At 39.0% G+C, this 19,485-nt stretch overlaps 1 protein-coding gene across 1 annotated transcript in view; it reads left to right on the top strand.

Annotated features, from left to right (window-relative positions):
* Positions 1 to 19,485, top strand: part of pgap1 (post-GPI attachment to proteins inositol deacylase 1) — a 145,028-nt gene that overhangs the window by 26,362 nt on the left and 99,181 nt on the right. Inside the window, exons 7-11 of the mRNA XM_060828014.1 lie at positions 6,077 to 6,143; positions 8,570 to 8,675; positions 8,754 to 8,812; positions 8,921 to 9,016; positions 12,308 to 12,357. Of these exons, the coding sequence (XP_060683997.1) occupies positions 6,077 to 6,143; positions 8,570 to 8,675; positions 8,754 to 8,812; positions 8,921 to 9,016; positions 12,308 to 12,357 (378 nt within the window). The remainder of the gene's footprint in view (positions 1 to 6,076; positions 6,144 to 8,569; positions 8,676 to 8,753; positions 8,813 to 8,920; positions 9,017 to 12,307; positions 12,358 to 19,485) is intronic.

The raw sequence follows: 19,485 nt of genomic DNA, 5'->3' as shown, positions 1-19,485 counted from the left end.
AATCCTTCAGTATGTCACCAGCTTTTATCCTGCAAATGTGATTGAGCTAGCAAAGACACTTTGCTCGATGAATGCCAGCAAACTACCTTTGAGGGGATTACATTTCTCATGGGTATGTCCTTCCATGAGATTCTTATAATGGGCCACAAACAGCTAAGATGGAATTTGTTGGTCTTGCTTTATTGATAGCTGAAAATGATCGATTTATCATAACCATATATCAAGGTGCTAAAAAGACAAATTTCACAAAACAACGATGTGGCCTAAGAATCAGTCTGATGTTTTTCCATGCATGTTGTGAATCATCCCAAGGTGGTGGCTGCCTTCTTTATGCATTCCCATTTCCATCACCTGGAGAGAGTTTGTCTGTCGCCATGAATACAATGTGGCAGGATTGTAAACCACTTTAAGCAAGATTATTCATTGTGACAGTAGGAGAGATAAGCTGCCCTGAACAATAACCAGGGATTTGTTGTTCTTGCGTGTAGTCAGGGAAAGCAAGTTAGGCACTGGTTAGATGATCCATGAATCTTTGTAACTGAGTTTCTGTGTAAATAGTTGATATAGCATTGACAGAGTACAGGGGTCTCTTTTTTTGAGGTGTGCTGTACTTTTGTCTTCAGTTTTAGTCTGGACAAATTATGGAGCTTGTTGTCTGGTCTAATATGCAAGGAAACTCCTTCCATATCGGCAGAGTGGCCGAGCTCAGGGGCATTCAGCCTGTTAAGTATGGCCCTGGTGAAGGCCTTCCTTGTGATAATAAAGAGTGAAGTGTCCCTGTAGTTGTCTCCACCTCCTCTGCTACCTTTACTTTGTATCACACATGTTGTGTGGAACCAATCTGATCTTCAGAACAGAAGGAGGAGATCATGAAGGTAGGGCATCAGATAAAACTTCTTGTGCTTGAGCAGTTTGGATGGAAATCCAGCCATGCTGTGTGTATTTCTGCTTGCTAAGCAATCAGTGACCTTTTTGAGCTCACAGTAGTACCCAACTCAATAAGGCATCTGTTTGCTTCTAAGATTCCTTTAGCCCTATTGATTTTTTGGGCAACTTTAGTGATGGTAGGTGCCCTCTTGCTCCATCATACATAATGTGTAGGTTCTGTTGTTACAGGCAGTTTGGATTTCTTGACACAAGTTGATCTAGTGGTTATTTGCCTTGTATCTGGGCAAATAACCACTGGATCAGCTATGAATTCTGCACAGCCACCCTGGATAATTTCAAATGATGCAGTTTCTAGCTGATGAATGTAGTGTATGGCATGCTTACCTCCAATGAGTATAGGAGTTTGGATGCCATTTTGCAGCTGTATAGGGCATTGCTGAGGTCACATTAAGAATATTGCATTTGATTCTGGTCTCTCTGCTGTAGGAAATATATTGTTAAACTTGAAAGATTCAGAAAAGATTTACAAGGATGTTGCCAGGATTGGCGGGTTTGGGCTATGGGGAAAGGCTGAATAGGGTGGAGCTGGTTTCCCTGGAGTGTCGGAGGCTGAGGGATGACCTTATAGGTGTTTATAAAATTATGAGGGGCATGTGTAGGATGAATAGCCAAGGTCTTTTTCCCTGGATAGTGAAGTCCAAACTAGAGGGCATAGGGTATGGGTGAGAGGGGAAAGATTTAAAAGGGACCTAAGCGGCAACTTTTTCACGCAGAGGGTGGTGCATGTATGGAACGAGCTGTTGTAGAGAAAGTGGTGGAGGATGGTACAATTACATTATTTAAAAGGCACCAGGATGCATATAGGAATAGAAAGGGTTTACAGGGATATGGGCCATATGCTGGAAAATGGGACCAGATCAATTTAGAATATCTGGTTGGCATGGACATGTTGGACTGAAGGGGATGTTTCCGTGCTGTATAACTCTATGACTCTATGCTTTGTTTTTGTTGTATCAGGTAGCCTTTGATTTTTTGTTTTATTGATGAATGTCATCACTGCACAATAAGTCTCAAATCAGTCCTTGTTTGATTTCCACTTTTATCAAATCTTGCTACCACAGTCAGAAATCATTGAACTCATGACTCCCAAGCTTCTTCACTATCAACATTGGCATTTCGCTGGCCCTTGAATCAGCATCTCAAAGGTCACCTCCATCACTTGCTGCGTGATATTCTGAGGCACATTGTAAATAGCTATATATTACTCATCCTGCGTGATTTCCGTGTAATGGTTAGGCAGAATTTGATGCTTTGATCAGTATGAAGTGTTCGAGGTCAATGACAACACACACATTCTTTTTGAGCTATATGCCCTGATGAGCTTCACCAGCACTTTTGTTTAGAGTTTGCTATAAGGTATCAAGGTCTGGCCATCATTATCAACTTGACCAGATTATCAACAGATGGCACAGCCTGCCTGGCTTCTTCCAAATCTGCATCCTCTACATCACTAATTGTAACACTGAGCACTCCCTGAGCATTAGTATGAAGGTGTCACCCAAAGGTTTCACAGCTCCAAATGCGATGGCCTACCATGTACGAATTTCTGCCAAATACTAGTAATTGTAACAAAAGAAATAGCATTTTAAGGAAAACTAATTTAAGAAAAGCTGTGGAAAATTCTTTATCACCCAGCTAATGTTGCAAGTATGCACTGGCAAGCCAGAAGGTGGTTTGAAGTGTGCCTATTTCAATGCCAGGAGCATGCGGAATAAGATGGGTGAACATGCAGCATGGTTTGGTACCTGGGACTTTGATGTTGTGGCCATTTTGGAGACATGGATAGAGCAGGGACAGGAATGGTTGTTGCAGGCTCTAGGGTTTAGATGTTTCAGTAAGAACAGAGACGGTGGTAAAACAGGGGGAGTGTGACATTATTCGTCAAGGAAAATATTATGGCACAAAGGATGTTGAAGGACTTGTTTACTAAGGTAGTATGGGCTGAGGTTAGAAACAGGAAAGCAGAAGTTACCCTGTTGGGAGTTTTCTACAAGCCACTGAATAGTTCCAGAGATGTAGAGGAAAGGAAAGCAAAGATGATTCTTGATAGGAGCGATAGTAACAGGGTAGTTGTTATGGGGTATTTGAACTTTCCAAATATTGACTGGAAATACTATATTTTGAGTACTTTATATGGGTCAGTTTTTGTCCAATGTGTGCAGGAGGGTTTCCTGACAGGCCAACAAGGGGCGAGGCCACATTGGATTTGGTATTGAGTAATCAACCAGGCCAGGTGTTAGATTTGGAGGTAGGTGAGCACTTTGGTGATAGTGGCCATAATTCAGTTATGTTTACTTTAGTGATGGAAAGGGATCGGTATGTAACGCAGGGTAAGACGCATAGCTGGGGGAAAGGCAATTATGATGCAATTAGGCAAGATTTAGGATGCATAAGATGGGGAAGGAAATTGCAAGGGATGGGCACGATTGAAATGTGGATTCTTACTGCATGTCCATGATAAGTATGTACCTGTCAGGCAGGGAGGAAGTGATTGAGAAAGGGAGTCATGGTTTACTAAAGAAGTTGAATCTCATGTTAAGTGGAAGAAGAAGGCTTATGTAAGGAAGAGACGCGAAGGCTCAGTTAAGACACTTGAGAATTACAAGTTAGCCAGGAAGGATCCAAAGAGAGAGCTAAGAAGAGCCAGGAGAGTACGAGAAGTCATTGGCAGCTAAGATCAGGGAATACCCTAAAGCTTTCTAAAGCTATGTCAGGAATAAAAGAATGACAACAGTACGATTAGGGCCAATGAACGACAGTAGTGGGAAATTACATGTGGAGTCAGAGGAAATACGAGAAGTGCTAAATGAATATTTTTCATTAGTATTCACACTGGAAAAAGACATTTTTGTTGAGAAGAACACTGAGATACAGGCTATTAGACTAGACGACATTGAGTTCACAAAGAGGAGGTGTTAGCAATTCTGGAAGGTGTGAATATAGGTAGGTTCCCTGGGCTGAATGGGATTTATCCTAGTATTCTCTGGGAAGCCAGGGAGGCAATTGCAGAGCCTTTGGCTTCGGTCTTTATGTTGTCATTGTCTACAGGAATAGTGCCAGAAGACTGGAGGATAGCAAATGTTGCCCCTTTGTTCAAGAAGAGGGGGTAGAAACATCCCTGGCCAATTGTAGACCAGTGAGCTTTACTTTGGTTGTGGGTAAAGTGTTGGAAAAGGTTATAGGAGATAGGATTTATAATTATCTAGAAAGGAATAAGTTGTTGCGGTTCTGTTCGCTGAGCTGGGAATTTGTGTTGCAGACGTTTTGTCCCCTGTCTAGGTAACATCCTCAATATTTGGGAGCCTCCTGGGAAGGGCTTCTGTGATGTTTATCCCAGAAGTGCTTCAAAGAGGCTCCCAAGCACTGAGGATGTCACCTAGACAGGAGACGAAACGTCTGCAACACAAATTCCCAGCTCGGCGAACAGAACCGCAACAACGAGCACCCGAGCTACAAATGTTCTCCCAAACTTTGAAGGAATAAGTTCATTAGGGATAGTCAGCGTAGTTTTGTGAAGGGTAGGTCATGCCTCACAAACCTTATTGAGTTCTTTGAGAAGGTGACCAAACATGTGGATGAGGGTAAAGCGGTTAATGTAGCGTATATGGATTTCAGTAAGGCATTTGATAAGGTTCCCCACGGTAGCTATTGCACAAAATAGGAGGCATGGGATTGAGGGTGATTTTGCTGTTTGGATCAGAAATTGACTAGCTGGAAGAAGATAGAGGGTGGCAGTAGATGGGAAATGTTCATCCTGGAGTTCAGATGCTAGTGGTGTACTGCAAGGATCTGTTTTGGGGCCATTGCTGTTTGTCATTTTTATAAATTACCTGGATGAGGGCTTTGAAGAATGGATTAGTAAATTTGCGGATGACACTAAGGTTGGTGGAGTTGTGGATAGTGCTAAAGGATGTTGCAGGTTACAGAGAGACATAGATAAGCTGCAGAGCTGGGTTGAGAGATGGCAAATGAGTTTAATGTGGAAAAGTGTGAGGTGATTCACTTTGGAAGGAGCAACAGGAATAAAGAGTGCTGGGCTAATGGTAAGATTCTTGGTAGTGTAGCTGAACAGAGAAATTTTGGTGTCCATGTACACAGATCCTTGAAAGTTGTCACCCAGGTTGATAAGGTTGTTAAGAAGGCATATGTTGTATTGGCTTTTATTGATAGAGGAATTAAGGTTTGGAAGCATGAGGTCATGTTACAGCAGTACAAAACTCTGATGAACTTGGAGTGTTGTGTGCAGTTCTGGTCACCACATTATAAAAAAGATGTGGAAGCTTTGGAAAAGGTTCAGAGGAGATTTACTAGGATGTTGCCTGGTATGGAGGGAAGGTCTTATGAGGAAAGGCTGAGGGATTGGAGGCTGTTTTCATTAGAGAGAAAGTTGAGAGGTAACTTAATTCAGACATATAAACGGAGGGTTAGATAGGGTGGACAGTGAGAGACCTTTTCCTTGGATGGTGATGGCCAATATGAGGGGGCATAGCTTCAAATTGAGGGTTGAGAGATATAGGACAGATTTCAGAGGTTGTTTCTTTACTCAGAGTATTAGGGGCATGGAATGCCCTACCTGCAACAGACTCACCAACTTTAAGGGCATTTAATGATCATTGGATAAACATTTGGATGAAAATGGAATAGTTTAGGTTGGTTGGACTTCAGATTGGTTTCAAAGGACAGCACAATGTTGAGGCCGTATAATGCTCTATTATCAAGGTGTCGGTATTGCCATAAGGCTGATAATGTAAAGGATTAATCTGAACTTAATTGACTCTCCTGTATTGCCCCACACTGTTAGAGAAATAACAAAACTACAAAGTTATAATTCTGTATCATCTAATCAAAACTGACAACTGATTTTTATGTTCATACATTGCTTGGTTTAATCTATCAAATTTTAAAAACATATTTTCTTTCTTTTTGTAAGGTGAAATAAGTGATAAAAAGATCTATACATCATTAAGTGAATCCACTTTGAATATTTAATCTTATTTTAGATTGTTCACCTTTTGTCTATAAATGTATATGTATTCTGTACTGTAAGTCTTTTAAGGATAATGAGAGTGACTCTAGTTAGCGTTCTAAGCATAGTAACATACTTAACTGCATTTTCTTGTTTTCTCAGGTGTAAAGAGCTGGTCCTAGCCACTGTTAGAGCTTTTTTTGATCTTGTTGATCATCAGACCAATCAGGTAGACTTAATTTTGTGTATTTTTTCATTATTAATGATTGTAGCATGAATTTTATTGATAAATTTCATACTCTGGATAATTACTGTTATGGTATAAATAGAGTCATTTAAAACTTCTTATTTAGTGCTCCATACTATGTCAAAAATTGTTTGTTAAGGTATTTGTTACCAAGTATTTTATTTAAAGGCAATGCCTATGTTTTTACTGAAGGATTTTGTATTTTGCCATTTTGTTTTGTGGGTAAATTCCTAGCCTTCATATTGGATTTTTCAAGAAGAATGTTCATTATAGATAAAGAGTCACAGAACTGAGAGTCAACATCAGGAATATAACCAGATTTTGATTCTTCTATTTGAGGGAGCAAAACTAACAGAATTTCCTTCCTTTTGAATACTGTCAAGTCATTATTAAATATTATTTAAAGGACTGTAACAAAATGGCAAAGCTTTGGTTTAATTGATAGAATGGTAGACAAGTCCTTGGTTTGATCTTGCATCATAACAACATTGAACACAGGGTATCGTACTTGGAATTGCGGAATAAAGTTATAAGTAATTTACTGGAAGTGAGAAGAAGTGTAATATTGATATGAACTTTTGCAGCAGAGAAAATAGTATGTTTTGTATTCCCATAGTTTTGCTGTTTAGTGGTATACCTGTGAAAAGAGAAGCCTAAAGTTTCAGTTGCCCATGGTGGCATGTTTGGAGGTAAGGTGACCCGGAAACAATACAGAATCCAGTCCCGCTGCCTCCATGGCACATTCCCGCCTCCATGGCACATTCCCACCTCCATGGGATTCTGAAAGAGAAAGATTAATGATGGGAATAATTATGTGTAGAGTGCAGTGAGTAACCAATTAAGCACCTTAAAAGCCTAATTAATGACATTCTTCTAACATTGACTGAAGTTTTGATCATGTATGCAGGACGCTTATGGTGTTAAGAATGCTGTCCGTGAAACTCTGATGACCTCTCAGCTACAGAGCATACAACAAGTAAAGCCAGAGACTCCAATCTGTTTGGATCTTTTAGCCACAACTGCAACAGTGCCAATTATTTTGGTGGGATCGTCCTCGTGATCCCACAGGCCCTCACCTTGCTGGTTGTGTAACATTCCTGATTTGTAGCCAGCAACTGGGTGCCTATGTCCTTGCATGCTTCAGCCTTCCTATTTTTGGTGTAGATCTTTGAATGCTGCAAGATCTGCTGTTCACCCTCTAAACTGTCTTCTTGGAAGCAACCACTTAATTAGCCACTTCATTAAAAATCAGCCCCTGGGCCAGAATGTATGGCTTCACAACCTGCATATCATATGGACTGTGGAAGTCAGAAGAAAAATTCAGTTCCCAGCATCTTTGTTATTGTTTCTTGATATCTAATACCATTTAATAGGATAAGAGTGGTTAGTTTGTAGTGTTAAAGTATTTGTGAAGAATTCTTTGGTTTTAATTCATTGTAATTGTGATGATATTATTCATGGAAATTCAGTGGTTAGAAGTTTTTTTTTAAGAAGTCTAATTAGCCTCATGGGAAGGATCACAGAGTTAGCTCAGCATGTAAGATTCTCTTTTCAAAAGATAATTTCTTGCTCTAACTGCCAGTTCAATAATAAAAGAGCTTCCTCTGCAGGCAAACTGTAAACTTTACCAGGGCTGTGCGTAGTGTCTATAGTACACTGGGACCACTTTTGCAAAATCTTGTACCTTCTATGATTTTCCTCGAGTAATTGTCTGGGTGAGGTTCACCTTGACTAGTGTTAATGGAACTAGGCTGTAGAATTGATATTGATATAAGCCACAATTACTATTCTTTCAGCTGTTATCAACCACCTATCCGATGCCTGGAACCATGCGTTACATGTAGTTAGAGAGCCAGCATCTATCATAGATCAACAGAGATCCCTAGCTTTGAAATCTTTCGAAGAAAGTGAGCAGTGCTCAACCAAATCCACATTAGATATAAATAATGAAGCCATCTGCTCTATAATTTGAAGATGAGCAGCAAAACTAGGTGCAGTTGTGATCGTGTGTCCCAGATCATAGATCTGATCACATCAATCTGCTCACAAAGGTCAGATACCTTATTTCGCCATTCTGCATGCCAGGCAGCCATTGATTTATTCTGCAAATTAGATGCACCTGTCATATAAAAGTAGTTGTAGGGTCTTGAGAGTGTGAGGTGTGATTCTTGTGTAACCTTTGATAGAATATTTGCACAATAAAGTAAGGTGATCTGACATGTTGAAAATAATGTAAACTATAAATTTACTAGCATTTTGTTACTTCAGTAACGAATGAATTTTAAATATGCGACTCTCCATGCCTATGGAGCTGACATTATAAGATTACACTGCATTATTGTAGATCAAAGTCAAAATTCAGATTTTTCAAAAACTTAGTTGGGCCTTATTGATGGTTTGTTTTTAAGATAACATCAGATCTAGAGAAGAGGATATCTGTTCTCCATCATCATTTTGTCAACTATTCAGAAAAGTACTCTGAGGATAATCTTGAGTCTTCAGTCGAATTCTCAGGTTTGAAGTGGTACATTGTTTAAAATCAGTGATTTAGCTAAATGTGTAAATTATGTTTAACATATGTGTTTATTTTAGATTCATCTGCAACATGGAGTGTAATTAACACATACAGTTGGACTTATAGCAGTCCAGAGGTACTGTCTTTATAAAACTTTTAAGCTGCTGCCAATATAAACTTTCTTCATATATTGTGATTGAACTTTCAATTTTGAAATTATATATTTGCCAAAAATATCTTTCAGTTTTCTGCATGGGAACCCAAGGCAGCATATTTTCTTTTACCGCTTCCAAGTGAGGGGGAACCCCACAATAATTTATATTGTCGAACTACTAATTTGGTAAGGAAACATTCCTTTATAGTTGTAATCTTGCAGTTGTAACAACTTTTACTTAAGCATTTATTACCATACAGAGATTGATAGATTCTTATAGATTCTTGATGTCAAGAGGAATTAAGGGCTACGAGGAGAATATGGGTAAGTGGAGTTGAAATGCCCATCAGCCATGATTGAATGGCGGAGTGGACTTGATGGGCTGAATGGCCTTACTTCCATTCCTATGCCTTATGGTCTTATAGTAAACCACATTAATATTTTTAGATATATTATTGGAAAGAACAATGGGTGACCTATGCATCACAAATGAAAAGATCTGCACCATTGAGAAACAATTTCCATAAGACCGTGAGATACAGGAGCAGATTTAGGACATTCAGCCTTCTGAGTCCACTCCTCCATTCAATCAATGACTGAAATGTTTCTTAATTCCATTTTCTGTCCCTAACTCTTGATCAACTATCTAACTCTGTCTTAAAGATACTCAATGATTTGGCCTCCACAGCTTTCTGTGGAAATGAGTTCCACCGTTTAACCACCCTCCGGCTGAAGAAATTCCTCTTCATCTCAGTTCCATAGTGCCATCCTTTCACTCTGAGGCCATACCTTTGCGTCCTCGTCTCTCCCAGGAGTGGAAACATCTTTTCCATGTCAGTTCTATCCAGGCCTCTTGATGTTCTGTTTCAATGAGATCCCCCCTCATCTTTCTAAACTCCATTGAGTACAGAACAAGAGTCCCCAACTTCTATATGACAAGACCTTCATCCCCAGAATCATTCTTGTAAACTTCCTCTGAAACCTTTCCAATATTAGCAAATTCTTTCTTAGATACGCAGCCCAAAACTGCTCCCAATTTTCCAAATGCGGTTTAACTAGAGCATTATATAGATCAGCAGTACATCCCTGCTTTTGTAGTCTAGTCCCGCAATGAATAAATGCAAATATTGCATTTGCCTTCCTAACTGCCAACTGATCCTGTATGTTAACTAGAAGAGAATCCTGAACTAAACATTTTATGCTTCAGATTTCCAAAGTTATTTCTTATTTAGAAAATAGATTGTGCCTCTATCCTTCCTACCAAAATACATAACCTCACACTTTCAAATCAGTCACATTTTTGCCCATTTTCTTATCTTGTCTAAGATCTTCTGCAGCCTTCCCAATTCCTCAATGTTACCTGTTCTTCCACCTCTCTTTGTGTCATCTGTCAACTTAACAATAATGTCCTTAGTTCCTTCATTCAGATCATTAATGTATAATATGAATAGTTGTTGTCACAACACTGATCCCTGTGGAAGAAGATTTCTTTATTCCTACTCTCTGTAAGTCAGCCAAACCTCTATCCATGCCAAATACCTTGCCTTTAACAAAATGGGCTCTTGTCTTATTTAGCACCCTCCTGTGTGGCACTTTGTTGAAGGCCTTCTGAAAATCCAAATAGATTACGTCCCCTGACTCTCTTTTGTTTAACTTGCATGTTACCTCCTCAATGTGTTCTAACAGATTTATCTGGCATGCACTCCCTTTGACAAAGCTATGCTAATTCCACCCTTTTTTGCCTTGCTCTTCCAAGTACTCCATAATCTCATCCCACAAATAAACTCTAAAATCTTACCAATGACTGGGGTCTGGCTAACTGGCCTTAAATTTTCTGTCTTCTGCCTCCCTCCTTTCTGAAACAGTTATATTAATCATTTTCCAAGCTTTGGGATTATCACTGATTGCTGTATTTACTGAAAGATCACCTGCAATGCCTCCACAATCTTCACATCTGTCTTCTTCAGAACTTCCTCTAGTCTGAGTGATTTATCCACCTTCAGACTTTTCAGCTTCCCTATCACCTTCTCATTAATGATGACCACAATACCTACCTTTGTCCCTTGACTCCCTTGAAGTTCTGGAATGCTGCTGGTATTTTCTATTTTAATACAGATGTAAAGTAGCACTACTCGGTCCCTCCACTTTTTCTTTGTTCCCTGTTACTACTAGCCTAATTTTCCAGTGGCCCAGTGTCCACTCTTGCTTCTCTCTTACTGTTTAGATATGTTTAAAAAAAACTTTTGCAGTATTCTTTCAACTAGCTAACTTACCTCATATTTCATCTTCTCCCTTTCTTTATTGCTCTTTTAGTTGTCCTCTGCTGGTTTTTAAAAGGCTTTCCAATCCTCTTTTCCTCACTAATCTTCTCTACATATGCTGTCCCTCACTTCTCTTATCAACCACAGTTGCCTTATCCTCCTTAGCATGTTTCTTTTTCGTTGGGATGAATTTCTGCTGTGCCTCCCAAATTACCCCAGAAACTCCTGCTAGTGCTGCTCAGCTTTCTTCCCTGTTAGGCTCCCCTTCCAATCAGCTTTGGACAACAACTCCCTCATGTCTTTGTAGTAATTTTTTACTAAATTGTAATATTGTTAAATCTGATTCTCAAATTCCAGGTGAATTCTAACATATTGTGGTCACTGCCATCAAGGATTCCTTCCCATATCTCCCTAATAAACACTGCCTTATTAAACAGTGGCTCAGTGGTTAGCACTGCTGCCTCACATTGCTTGGGACCTGGGTTCGATTCCAGCCTCAGGTGACTTTCTGTGTGGAGTTTGCACATTCTCCCTGTGTCTGCATGGGTTTCCTACCACAATCCAAAGATGTGCAGGTTAAGTGAACTGGCCATGCTAAATTGCCCATAGTGTTCAGGGATATGTAGGATGGGTGCATTAGTCAGGGGTGAATGTAGAGTAATAGGGTAAGTGAATGGGTCTGGGTGGGTTACTCTTTGGAGGTCAGTGTGGACTCATTGGGCCAAATGGCCTGTTTCCACAATATGGGATTCTATGATTGTATACAAATCATCAAGGTAAAGGTAAAGATAAAGGTAGTGAGCTCTACCACAAATGGCTGCAAAAAAACTATCTCATAAACATTCCAGAAATTGCTTTCCTTGGGATCTGCTACCAATCTGATTTTCCCAATCCACCTGCATATTGAAGTTCCCCATGGCTATTGTAACAGTGCCATCCTTACATATCTTTTCTATTTCCTGCTTTATTACCTACCCCACATCCTGACTGCTGCAAGGAGACCTATACATAACTCCCAGCAGGGTCTTTTTTACCTTTGCATTCTAATTGATTGTTTACAAACCAATCTTAACATTCTTTTACAATGAAACAAAATATACTTCTTTGACTGGCTTAGGTTGTACACTTGTGTCTCAGTTCACTAACTTGCACCTCAGTTTGCATTTTGAATTACTTTGACACAACCTCAAATGCATCTGGATTTTTGAATTGACAGGAGCCAAGTACTTGGATCTATGGCTGTGTGAAGGTTGACCAGTCTGTTTGGTAAGTTATTCTTAACAACTGTTATCTCTTTGTGAAACTGTGGACATAATTATGTTAAGATACTAGTACATTTTTTGGTGATTATAAAAGAGAGTTGAGAACTTTAGATGGATAGGATCCTATGTTGTTTCTTACGGTTTCTTCTTGAATAGCTTGCATTATAGGAATATAGCATTTTCAGTCTTGCTTGGCAAATGTCATCTAGTTGGCATGTTACTAGTATAAAAATGGTTTTGTCTGTATGTACAGGTCTGTTGTGACTAATAAGTTGCATCTCAATGGAAAGAATGAGATCTGGATACTGCTAAATGCTAACATCAGATTCTGACAAGCCCACAAGCTGACAGTTGTGTAAGCTTTAGGCTGATGTGTGATAAAACTGAAGAGAAACAAATGTTGTGGCAGTGAGACTAATCAAAGACTGCAGCATGAATTCATACCTGAAATATATATGCTAAAATCAAATTTTGAATAGAAACAAAAATGTTTAAGAGTTGTGCTCCCAATTTTGTTGCATTTTTAAACTTCCATGCAAGATTTTGTATTGGAGTCTGTGTTGTTGACTGCTCTTGTTTAACGAAATACGTGTAGTGAACATAGCCAGGGGTTAAGATGGGGAGTCTGTGGCAGGGATGAAGGCTGTTTTTTTTTCTTCTATTTTGTTTTTAACTGCTGCCACGAAGGATCATGACATCGAGACAGGCTTTTTAAACCAGCTTATCTCAGCACTTGGCAGCCACTCTGCCTCCAAACTATTTCCAGAGGTGACAAACACAGTTCCAATCACTACCTGCCCCCAACTGTTTGACACACTTTCTCCTGAATTGGGTTTGCAGAGCCGGATGTTTTACCGGCATGTTTGACTATGGAGTGGACGTTCAGGCCTAGACTCTTGTTTTCTGTGTGATAGTCTACTGTTCTGGAGCGTTCGGACTACATTTGTGTCCCCAATTGTTCCAGTTTGAGTTATTGTTGCATCCAAAAAATACATCTCGAGATTCTTGATGATATCACAGATCAGAAGGAGCTGAGATGCATTTGACTTATTTATTTAAAACCTAGCTATTCAAAGGCTAGATGAGATTACTTACAGTGTGGAAACAGGCCCTTCGGCCCAACAAGTCCACACTGACCCTCCGAAGAGCAACCCACCCAGACCCATTTCCCAACATTCACCCCTTCACCTAACACTATGGGCAATTTAGCATGGCCAATTCACCTAACCTGCACATTTTTGGACTGTGGGAAGAAACCGGAGCACCCGGAGGAAACCCACGCAGACATGGGGAGAATGTGCAAATTCCATAGAGACAGTTGCCTGAGGCGGGAATTGAACCTGGGTCGCTGGTGCTGTGAGGCAGCAGTGCTGACCACTGTGCCACCGTGCTGCCCGTGAATGTGTGCCACAAGAATACAACCACCAAATATTTATGTAATGTATGAGATACCCATTGAACAGTTTGAACACTTGAAAGACTTGTTAGACAAGGTGCCAACAGTAGTAGTATGAAAATGGCAGAAATCTTTTGTAAATATACTTGTTTAGACATGTGATGATGCACCTCCATTGGTCGGTGGGACTGGAACCTGGGCCCATTGGCCCAAAGGTAGAGATGCTACGATTATGCCACAAGATCTCCCCCTTTTAGAATAAGTTTGTGTCTTGACCTGGGATGTGGACATCAGCCAGTCTTAGCTCAATATTGTCTGCATGTGTTGCAATCTCTATTGTAAGCATTTTTGATTATCTGGGTGGTGTGACAAACAAAAAAAAGACACCATAGATAATCTGTAAATGCAGAAACACTATTCCGTCAAACTTGGTCATCCACTTTCTCCTCTCCTAAAAAAAACTCACCACCTCCATGCCTTCCCAGGAAATGATAGGTAAGTAAATACATCCATGACAACATTTTAAATTGTACTTCATTTGAGTTTAGGAACACCAATTCAAATCAGATTGTGATAATCAGTGCCATTTTCATCAGGAAAATGTGAAGTATCTTGAGGATATCCACTTTCCCTCACTTATTGTGTTACATACTGTTAAAGTATTCAGAATTGAAAAAGATACAAATATTTGCATGCATTTCCATAGTTTCCTTTTATAGTCAATATAGATCATGTTTTCATCAACCTAATTGCATAGTCAGTAAAGTATTAAACTAACCAGCAGACTTACAAATTTTACATTTGGTAACCTTTCAGTTTTAGTAAATGTACAAGTTATTTTCCAGGCCTGTCAGAATAAAGTTTTGTAAATCTACTTGTTAAGACAAGTAGGTTTACAAAAATTTACAAATAATTTGAAAATATTGGATTAGATCTATGCAATTAAAGACCAGATTTGTTATGCTGGATTGTCCCGTGATACCCAGTGCCATTTACTCGTTTTAGGTCAGTAGCAAATATGAGGATTTCTCCTTACCCTTGAATGATTGGTATAGATTTAAGAAAAAGTGCAAGAAAATGCCTCCAGAGGGCAGTGTATAGTAGTGCCTGACTTGACAAAGCTACAATATGCTGAGAGGAATGTTCTCTCCCTTCATTTTCCTGGGTAGAGTTTTCGGTCTCAGTTAATTTGTTTTTAGGGCTGCTGTCCCTAAAGCCACAAGATGTTGAGCCTCAATAAGCCGGAGATGTTCCCAGCAATATATGAAGGAGTGACCTGAGTAGAGCTTTGTGATCAAGTTGCTTTTGTGCTAATTCTGATGTTTTTATAATACCTTTTTTGTACTCTAGTCTGAGGAAAATGACCTGGTGCTGCTATCCCCTTTATTTATTACAACTTTATTCCAGGCTGTACCAGGACCAGTTCAAGTATAGGATTGAAAATGTAAGAGTTTGCTATTTCCAGTTATGCTGAAGGATCAATAATGTCGATTGAATATCCTGAAATTGAATATGATGAATGATTCATATGCTGATTAATTTCATTGTGGTTTGAACTGGTGCCTCCACTTTAGCAATTTTATTCATATTGAGCAACTGCTTTTCTAGTGTCAATTTGGTCAGATTTTTTAAGACACTGCCTTGGCCACTTCTTCAATGCAGAGTACTATAATGCATGAAGTTCAGTATGCTAAATTAATTTAACACAGGAGGCAAGATTGTTGCCCAAAGGTTGGACATGTTACATTTTTCCATGGTGGCAAGTGCACTGAGAGTCAGTCCCTCTGTCAATCTTGTTGCATCTTGACCTAGTTTTGTTCTGAAAGGTAAACCCTTGGTATTACTAAATTGCTATCTACACTGAAAAGATCAGTGGGGGAGCTGGTTGTTTAGTAAATTGAAATAACTGCAGCAGAATCTCTCTGTGCTGGTCTAAAGAAGGAATGGCATTGTTGGCAGTGAAGAAGTTTTTCTAAAATTACAAAGGGATCTTTATCAAATTGGTCAATTGGTTGAAAATGGCAAATGGAGTTTCAACTGGATAAATGCAAGGTATTGCATTTTGGTACAACAAACAAGGGTGGGGCTTATTAATTAATGGTAGGGCTCTGGGTGGTGTTGTACAACAGAGGGACCTAGGGGTGCAGGTACATAATTCTTTAAAGCTTGTGTCACATAGACAGGATGGTTAAAAAGGCATGCTTGCTTTCATTGCACAGTCCTTTGAGTATAGGAGTTGGGATGTTATGTTAAAGTTGTACAGGACTTTGTGAGGCCTCTCTGTGTCCACTTCTGGTTGCCCAGTTATAGAAAGGACATTATCAACCTGGAGAGTGTTCAGAAGAGATTTACCAGGAAGTTGCCAGGTATGGAAGGTTTGAGTTATAAAGAAAGGTGAGGTAGACTGGGACTTTTTTCACAGGAGCGTACAAGGTTGAGGTGACCTGATAATAGTTTACAAAATAATGAGAGGTATAGATAAAGTCAATGGCAGTTGTCTTTTCTAAGACAGGGTGTTTTAAGACCACGGGCACATTTTTAAGGTGAGAAGAGGGAGATTAAAAAGAGACATAAAACATAACTTTTTTACACAGGGTGGCTCAAGTGTGGAATGAACTTCCTGAGGAAGTGGTGGATGGGGGTACAATTACAACATTTAAAAGAGATTTAGATGGATACATGAATAAGAAACACTTGGAGGGATATAGGCCAGGAGCAGGTAGGTGGGACTAGTTTAGTTTGGGATTATTGTTTGGCATGGACTGGTTAGACCGAAGGGTCTATTTCCACACTGTATAACTCTATAAAAGCAATTCCATATTGGCTAGTCAAGTCTTTTGGACATCTCCAAGTGTTTTTCAACAATTTAGGTTAATCGTTATATGTTGGGAACGTGTTAACCAATTTGCCTGCAAGATCACAATGTAATCATGACCAGATAACTTGTTTTAATGGTAGCAGTTAAGGAATAAATGTTAGCCAGGACCCTAGAAAGTATAGCACTGCTGTTGTCCAAATAATGGGATTGAATCTTTTATATGCCCATGGATGTTTAGTTATGGTTCATTAGCCATGGACAATGCAGGGTGACAGGAATAGGGTAAGACTGCTGGGTGGGCTGCACTTCGGAGGCTTTGTGTGGACTCGATGGGCTAAATGGCCTGCTTCCACATTGTAGGAATTCTATGATTTTATGTGTAATTGAGAGGGAAGACCTTGCTTCAGTTTAGTATTGCATCCAGTGTAGTTGCCCTGTTACTGGATGCAGCCTGGATTTTGTGCAAGAGTCTCTGAAATGGAACTTAAACACAAACTTCTGATTGAGAACCAGTCGTGCTATCACTGAGACCATGGATGTGTTTAGATATTCCCAAATGTAGCTGAAGGGAAGAAATCCAAATTTTGCCTTTTGTTGACTTCTATATTTTCAGTTAAAGAATGTGCAAATCAGATATAATTTACCAAATAAGAACACAAGGCAGAAATAAAAGTAAAAGTGAGGACTGCAGATGCTGGAGGTCAGAGCTGAAAAATGTGTTGCTGGAAAAGCGCAGCAGGTCAGGCAGCATCCAAGGAACAGGAGAATTGATGTTTCGGGCATAAGCCCTTCTTCAGGAATTATTCCTGAAGAAGGGCTTATGCCCGAAACGTCGATTCTCCTGCTCCTTGGATGCTGCCTGACCTGCTGCGCTTTTCCAGCAACACATTTTTCAGCAGAAATAAAAGTGCTAACATTTAATTGTTATAGAAATGTTTACAAAAGGCTAACTTGTATTAGGACTAGTTTGTTGCATGTGTGTTAAATAGAATCTTGGTATCCCAAAGATGACTGTGATCTATTGACTTGTTTTTCTTTTCTCCATATTTTTCATTGGAATCCTGTGAGCAGATATTTAATTTATACATGAAAAGAGCAGAATCAGAATTGATGGTACTAAGAAGAAGGGATATTTCCATGTTATATGACCTTTTGATGTAGTTATTATGGAATTTAAGGTACCTCCAAAACTGTTGGCACCTGTCAGTAAGGCTCACACTCAGTGTAATCCTTGTTATTTTCTGACTTTTGTTTGTTTTCTTTATGATAGTGCTGGGAAATGGAATCCTTTCCCTTTTTATGCTCTCAGTCACCACTTGAAGTACTTCACTGTTAGGTATGACATGGACTGGTTGCATTGCAGGTTTTGTGCCTGTGTTTCTCATGTAGATGATTCCTGATGCCAGAAAGGCACCCCTACTTGCACCAGTGCATGTTCAACACAGTGTAAACTCCTTTCTTTTCTTTTCTCTTCTCCCTTCCAACCCTAATTTTACATATGACTGAAATCAGAGATTTGCAATAATGCACCATTGGAAGATTTTTAAGCATGTAATTTTTTTGATTGCCCTTGTGCACTTGTAGATGTGATGATGCTTCCAATTATTTATACAGTTTTTAAAAACTGGTCTATGCTATGTTTTTCAGGACTATCATTTTAAATTTTCAAGAGTTCTCAAGTGTTAAATTTGCATTATACATATTCATACATATTTTCCTAATGCCACTTACTTCTGATACTCTTCAAATTTAATGAAAATCTGAGTGGGAAGGGCATACTTAGAACGCAAGCATAATTCTTTTAAGATGACAATAGATCTATTAGAAAAACAGATTCATAATGTGGCTGGATACTTTAAATTGCCTTGAGAAAATGCTAGTTTCTGTCAGGATTACTGAGGGTGAAAGAGATGTTGCATATCTCACCCAGTCAATAACTACTATCAGTGTGAAAAATTGTTGCCTTGTTGGGTCACTGTATTAGACTGTCATCTATAATGGCTTTGTTTTCTTGCTGCTTGGTTGTGTCACCTGAGCCATGTGGCATGTATAACAAGTGAATCACAGTGGGATAGTTTTATGTTTCTTGTGATCAGCCTGAAAAATATAATGTCAATAGCTGGAAGCAAGTCACTTGCCTATGTTGCAAGTGGCTATTTGATGCAAAGGCCGAAATGTCCCAAGATCTATATACAAAGAAACCTTAAAAACTGAGTTAAAAGAAAATACAGCAATTTATTTTAACAAGTGTTGTAAATTTGGAAGTTAGAAAATTAGACTTTGAAGTGGTGAAAGTAATAGTCCTTAATTAAAGAATTAGTCTCTATTGAACATGCCAAGTTCAAAATGCTATTTCGGAATGTCATTTGCAATTGTATTCCCTTCGAAGTTAGTTGCAGTAACTCTTCCTGAAAGCAGAGAGGAATAAGAAAAGCGTGCACTGCTGATGTAATGTCACCAATTTCTGGAAAAGATACAAGGATATTCAACAGTTTCTCCCAGCAAGAATAATGTGAATTGGGATGGAGGGAATGCTAATTTGTAATCAGAATGTAATGTAGATACTTAAGAAAAGCTTTTATGATCTGTCTCTAAATAACTTGCGAGTTGAAATAAGGGATATATAAATAAATGGGGAATGAGAAGATTGAGTTCAAAGTTCAGAATTAAGGAAAGCTGTTCCCACTTTGTTGTAACTGAAACTTAGCACTTAAAAAGGAATAACAATATGAGAAACAAAATTAATTTGAAGGAACAAGCATTTTAGTTTATAAGGTCAAAGTAATTAATTGAATGATTCAGCCCCTACTTTACTTGAATTAATCAAAATTTTTGATACTAATTCATATAATGTGGTGTATTTGTAAGGAAGATCAAAGAATATCATTGCAAAATCATAAATGATTGCTAAATTACAT

Source organism: Hemiscyllium ocellatum, chromosome 7 (genome assembly GCF_020745735.1).
Source record: "Hemiscyllium ocellatum isolate sHemOce1 chromosome 7, sHemOce1.pat.X.cur, whole genome shotgun sequence".
In the NCBI taxonomy this organism is placed as follows: domain Eukaryota; kingdom Metazoa; phylum Chordata; class Chondrichthyes; order Orectolobiformes; family Hemiscylliidae; genus Hemiscyllium; species Hemiscyllium ocellatum.
The sequence above is the reverse complement of the archived record's forward strand: the minus strand, read 5'-3'. Positions and strand labels throughout refer to the sequence as shown.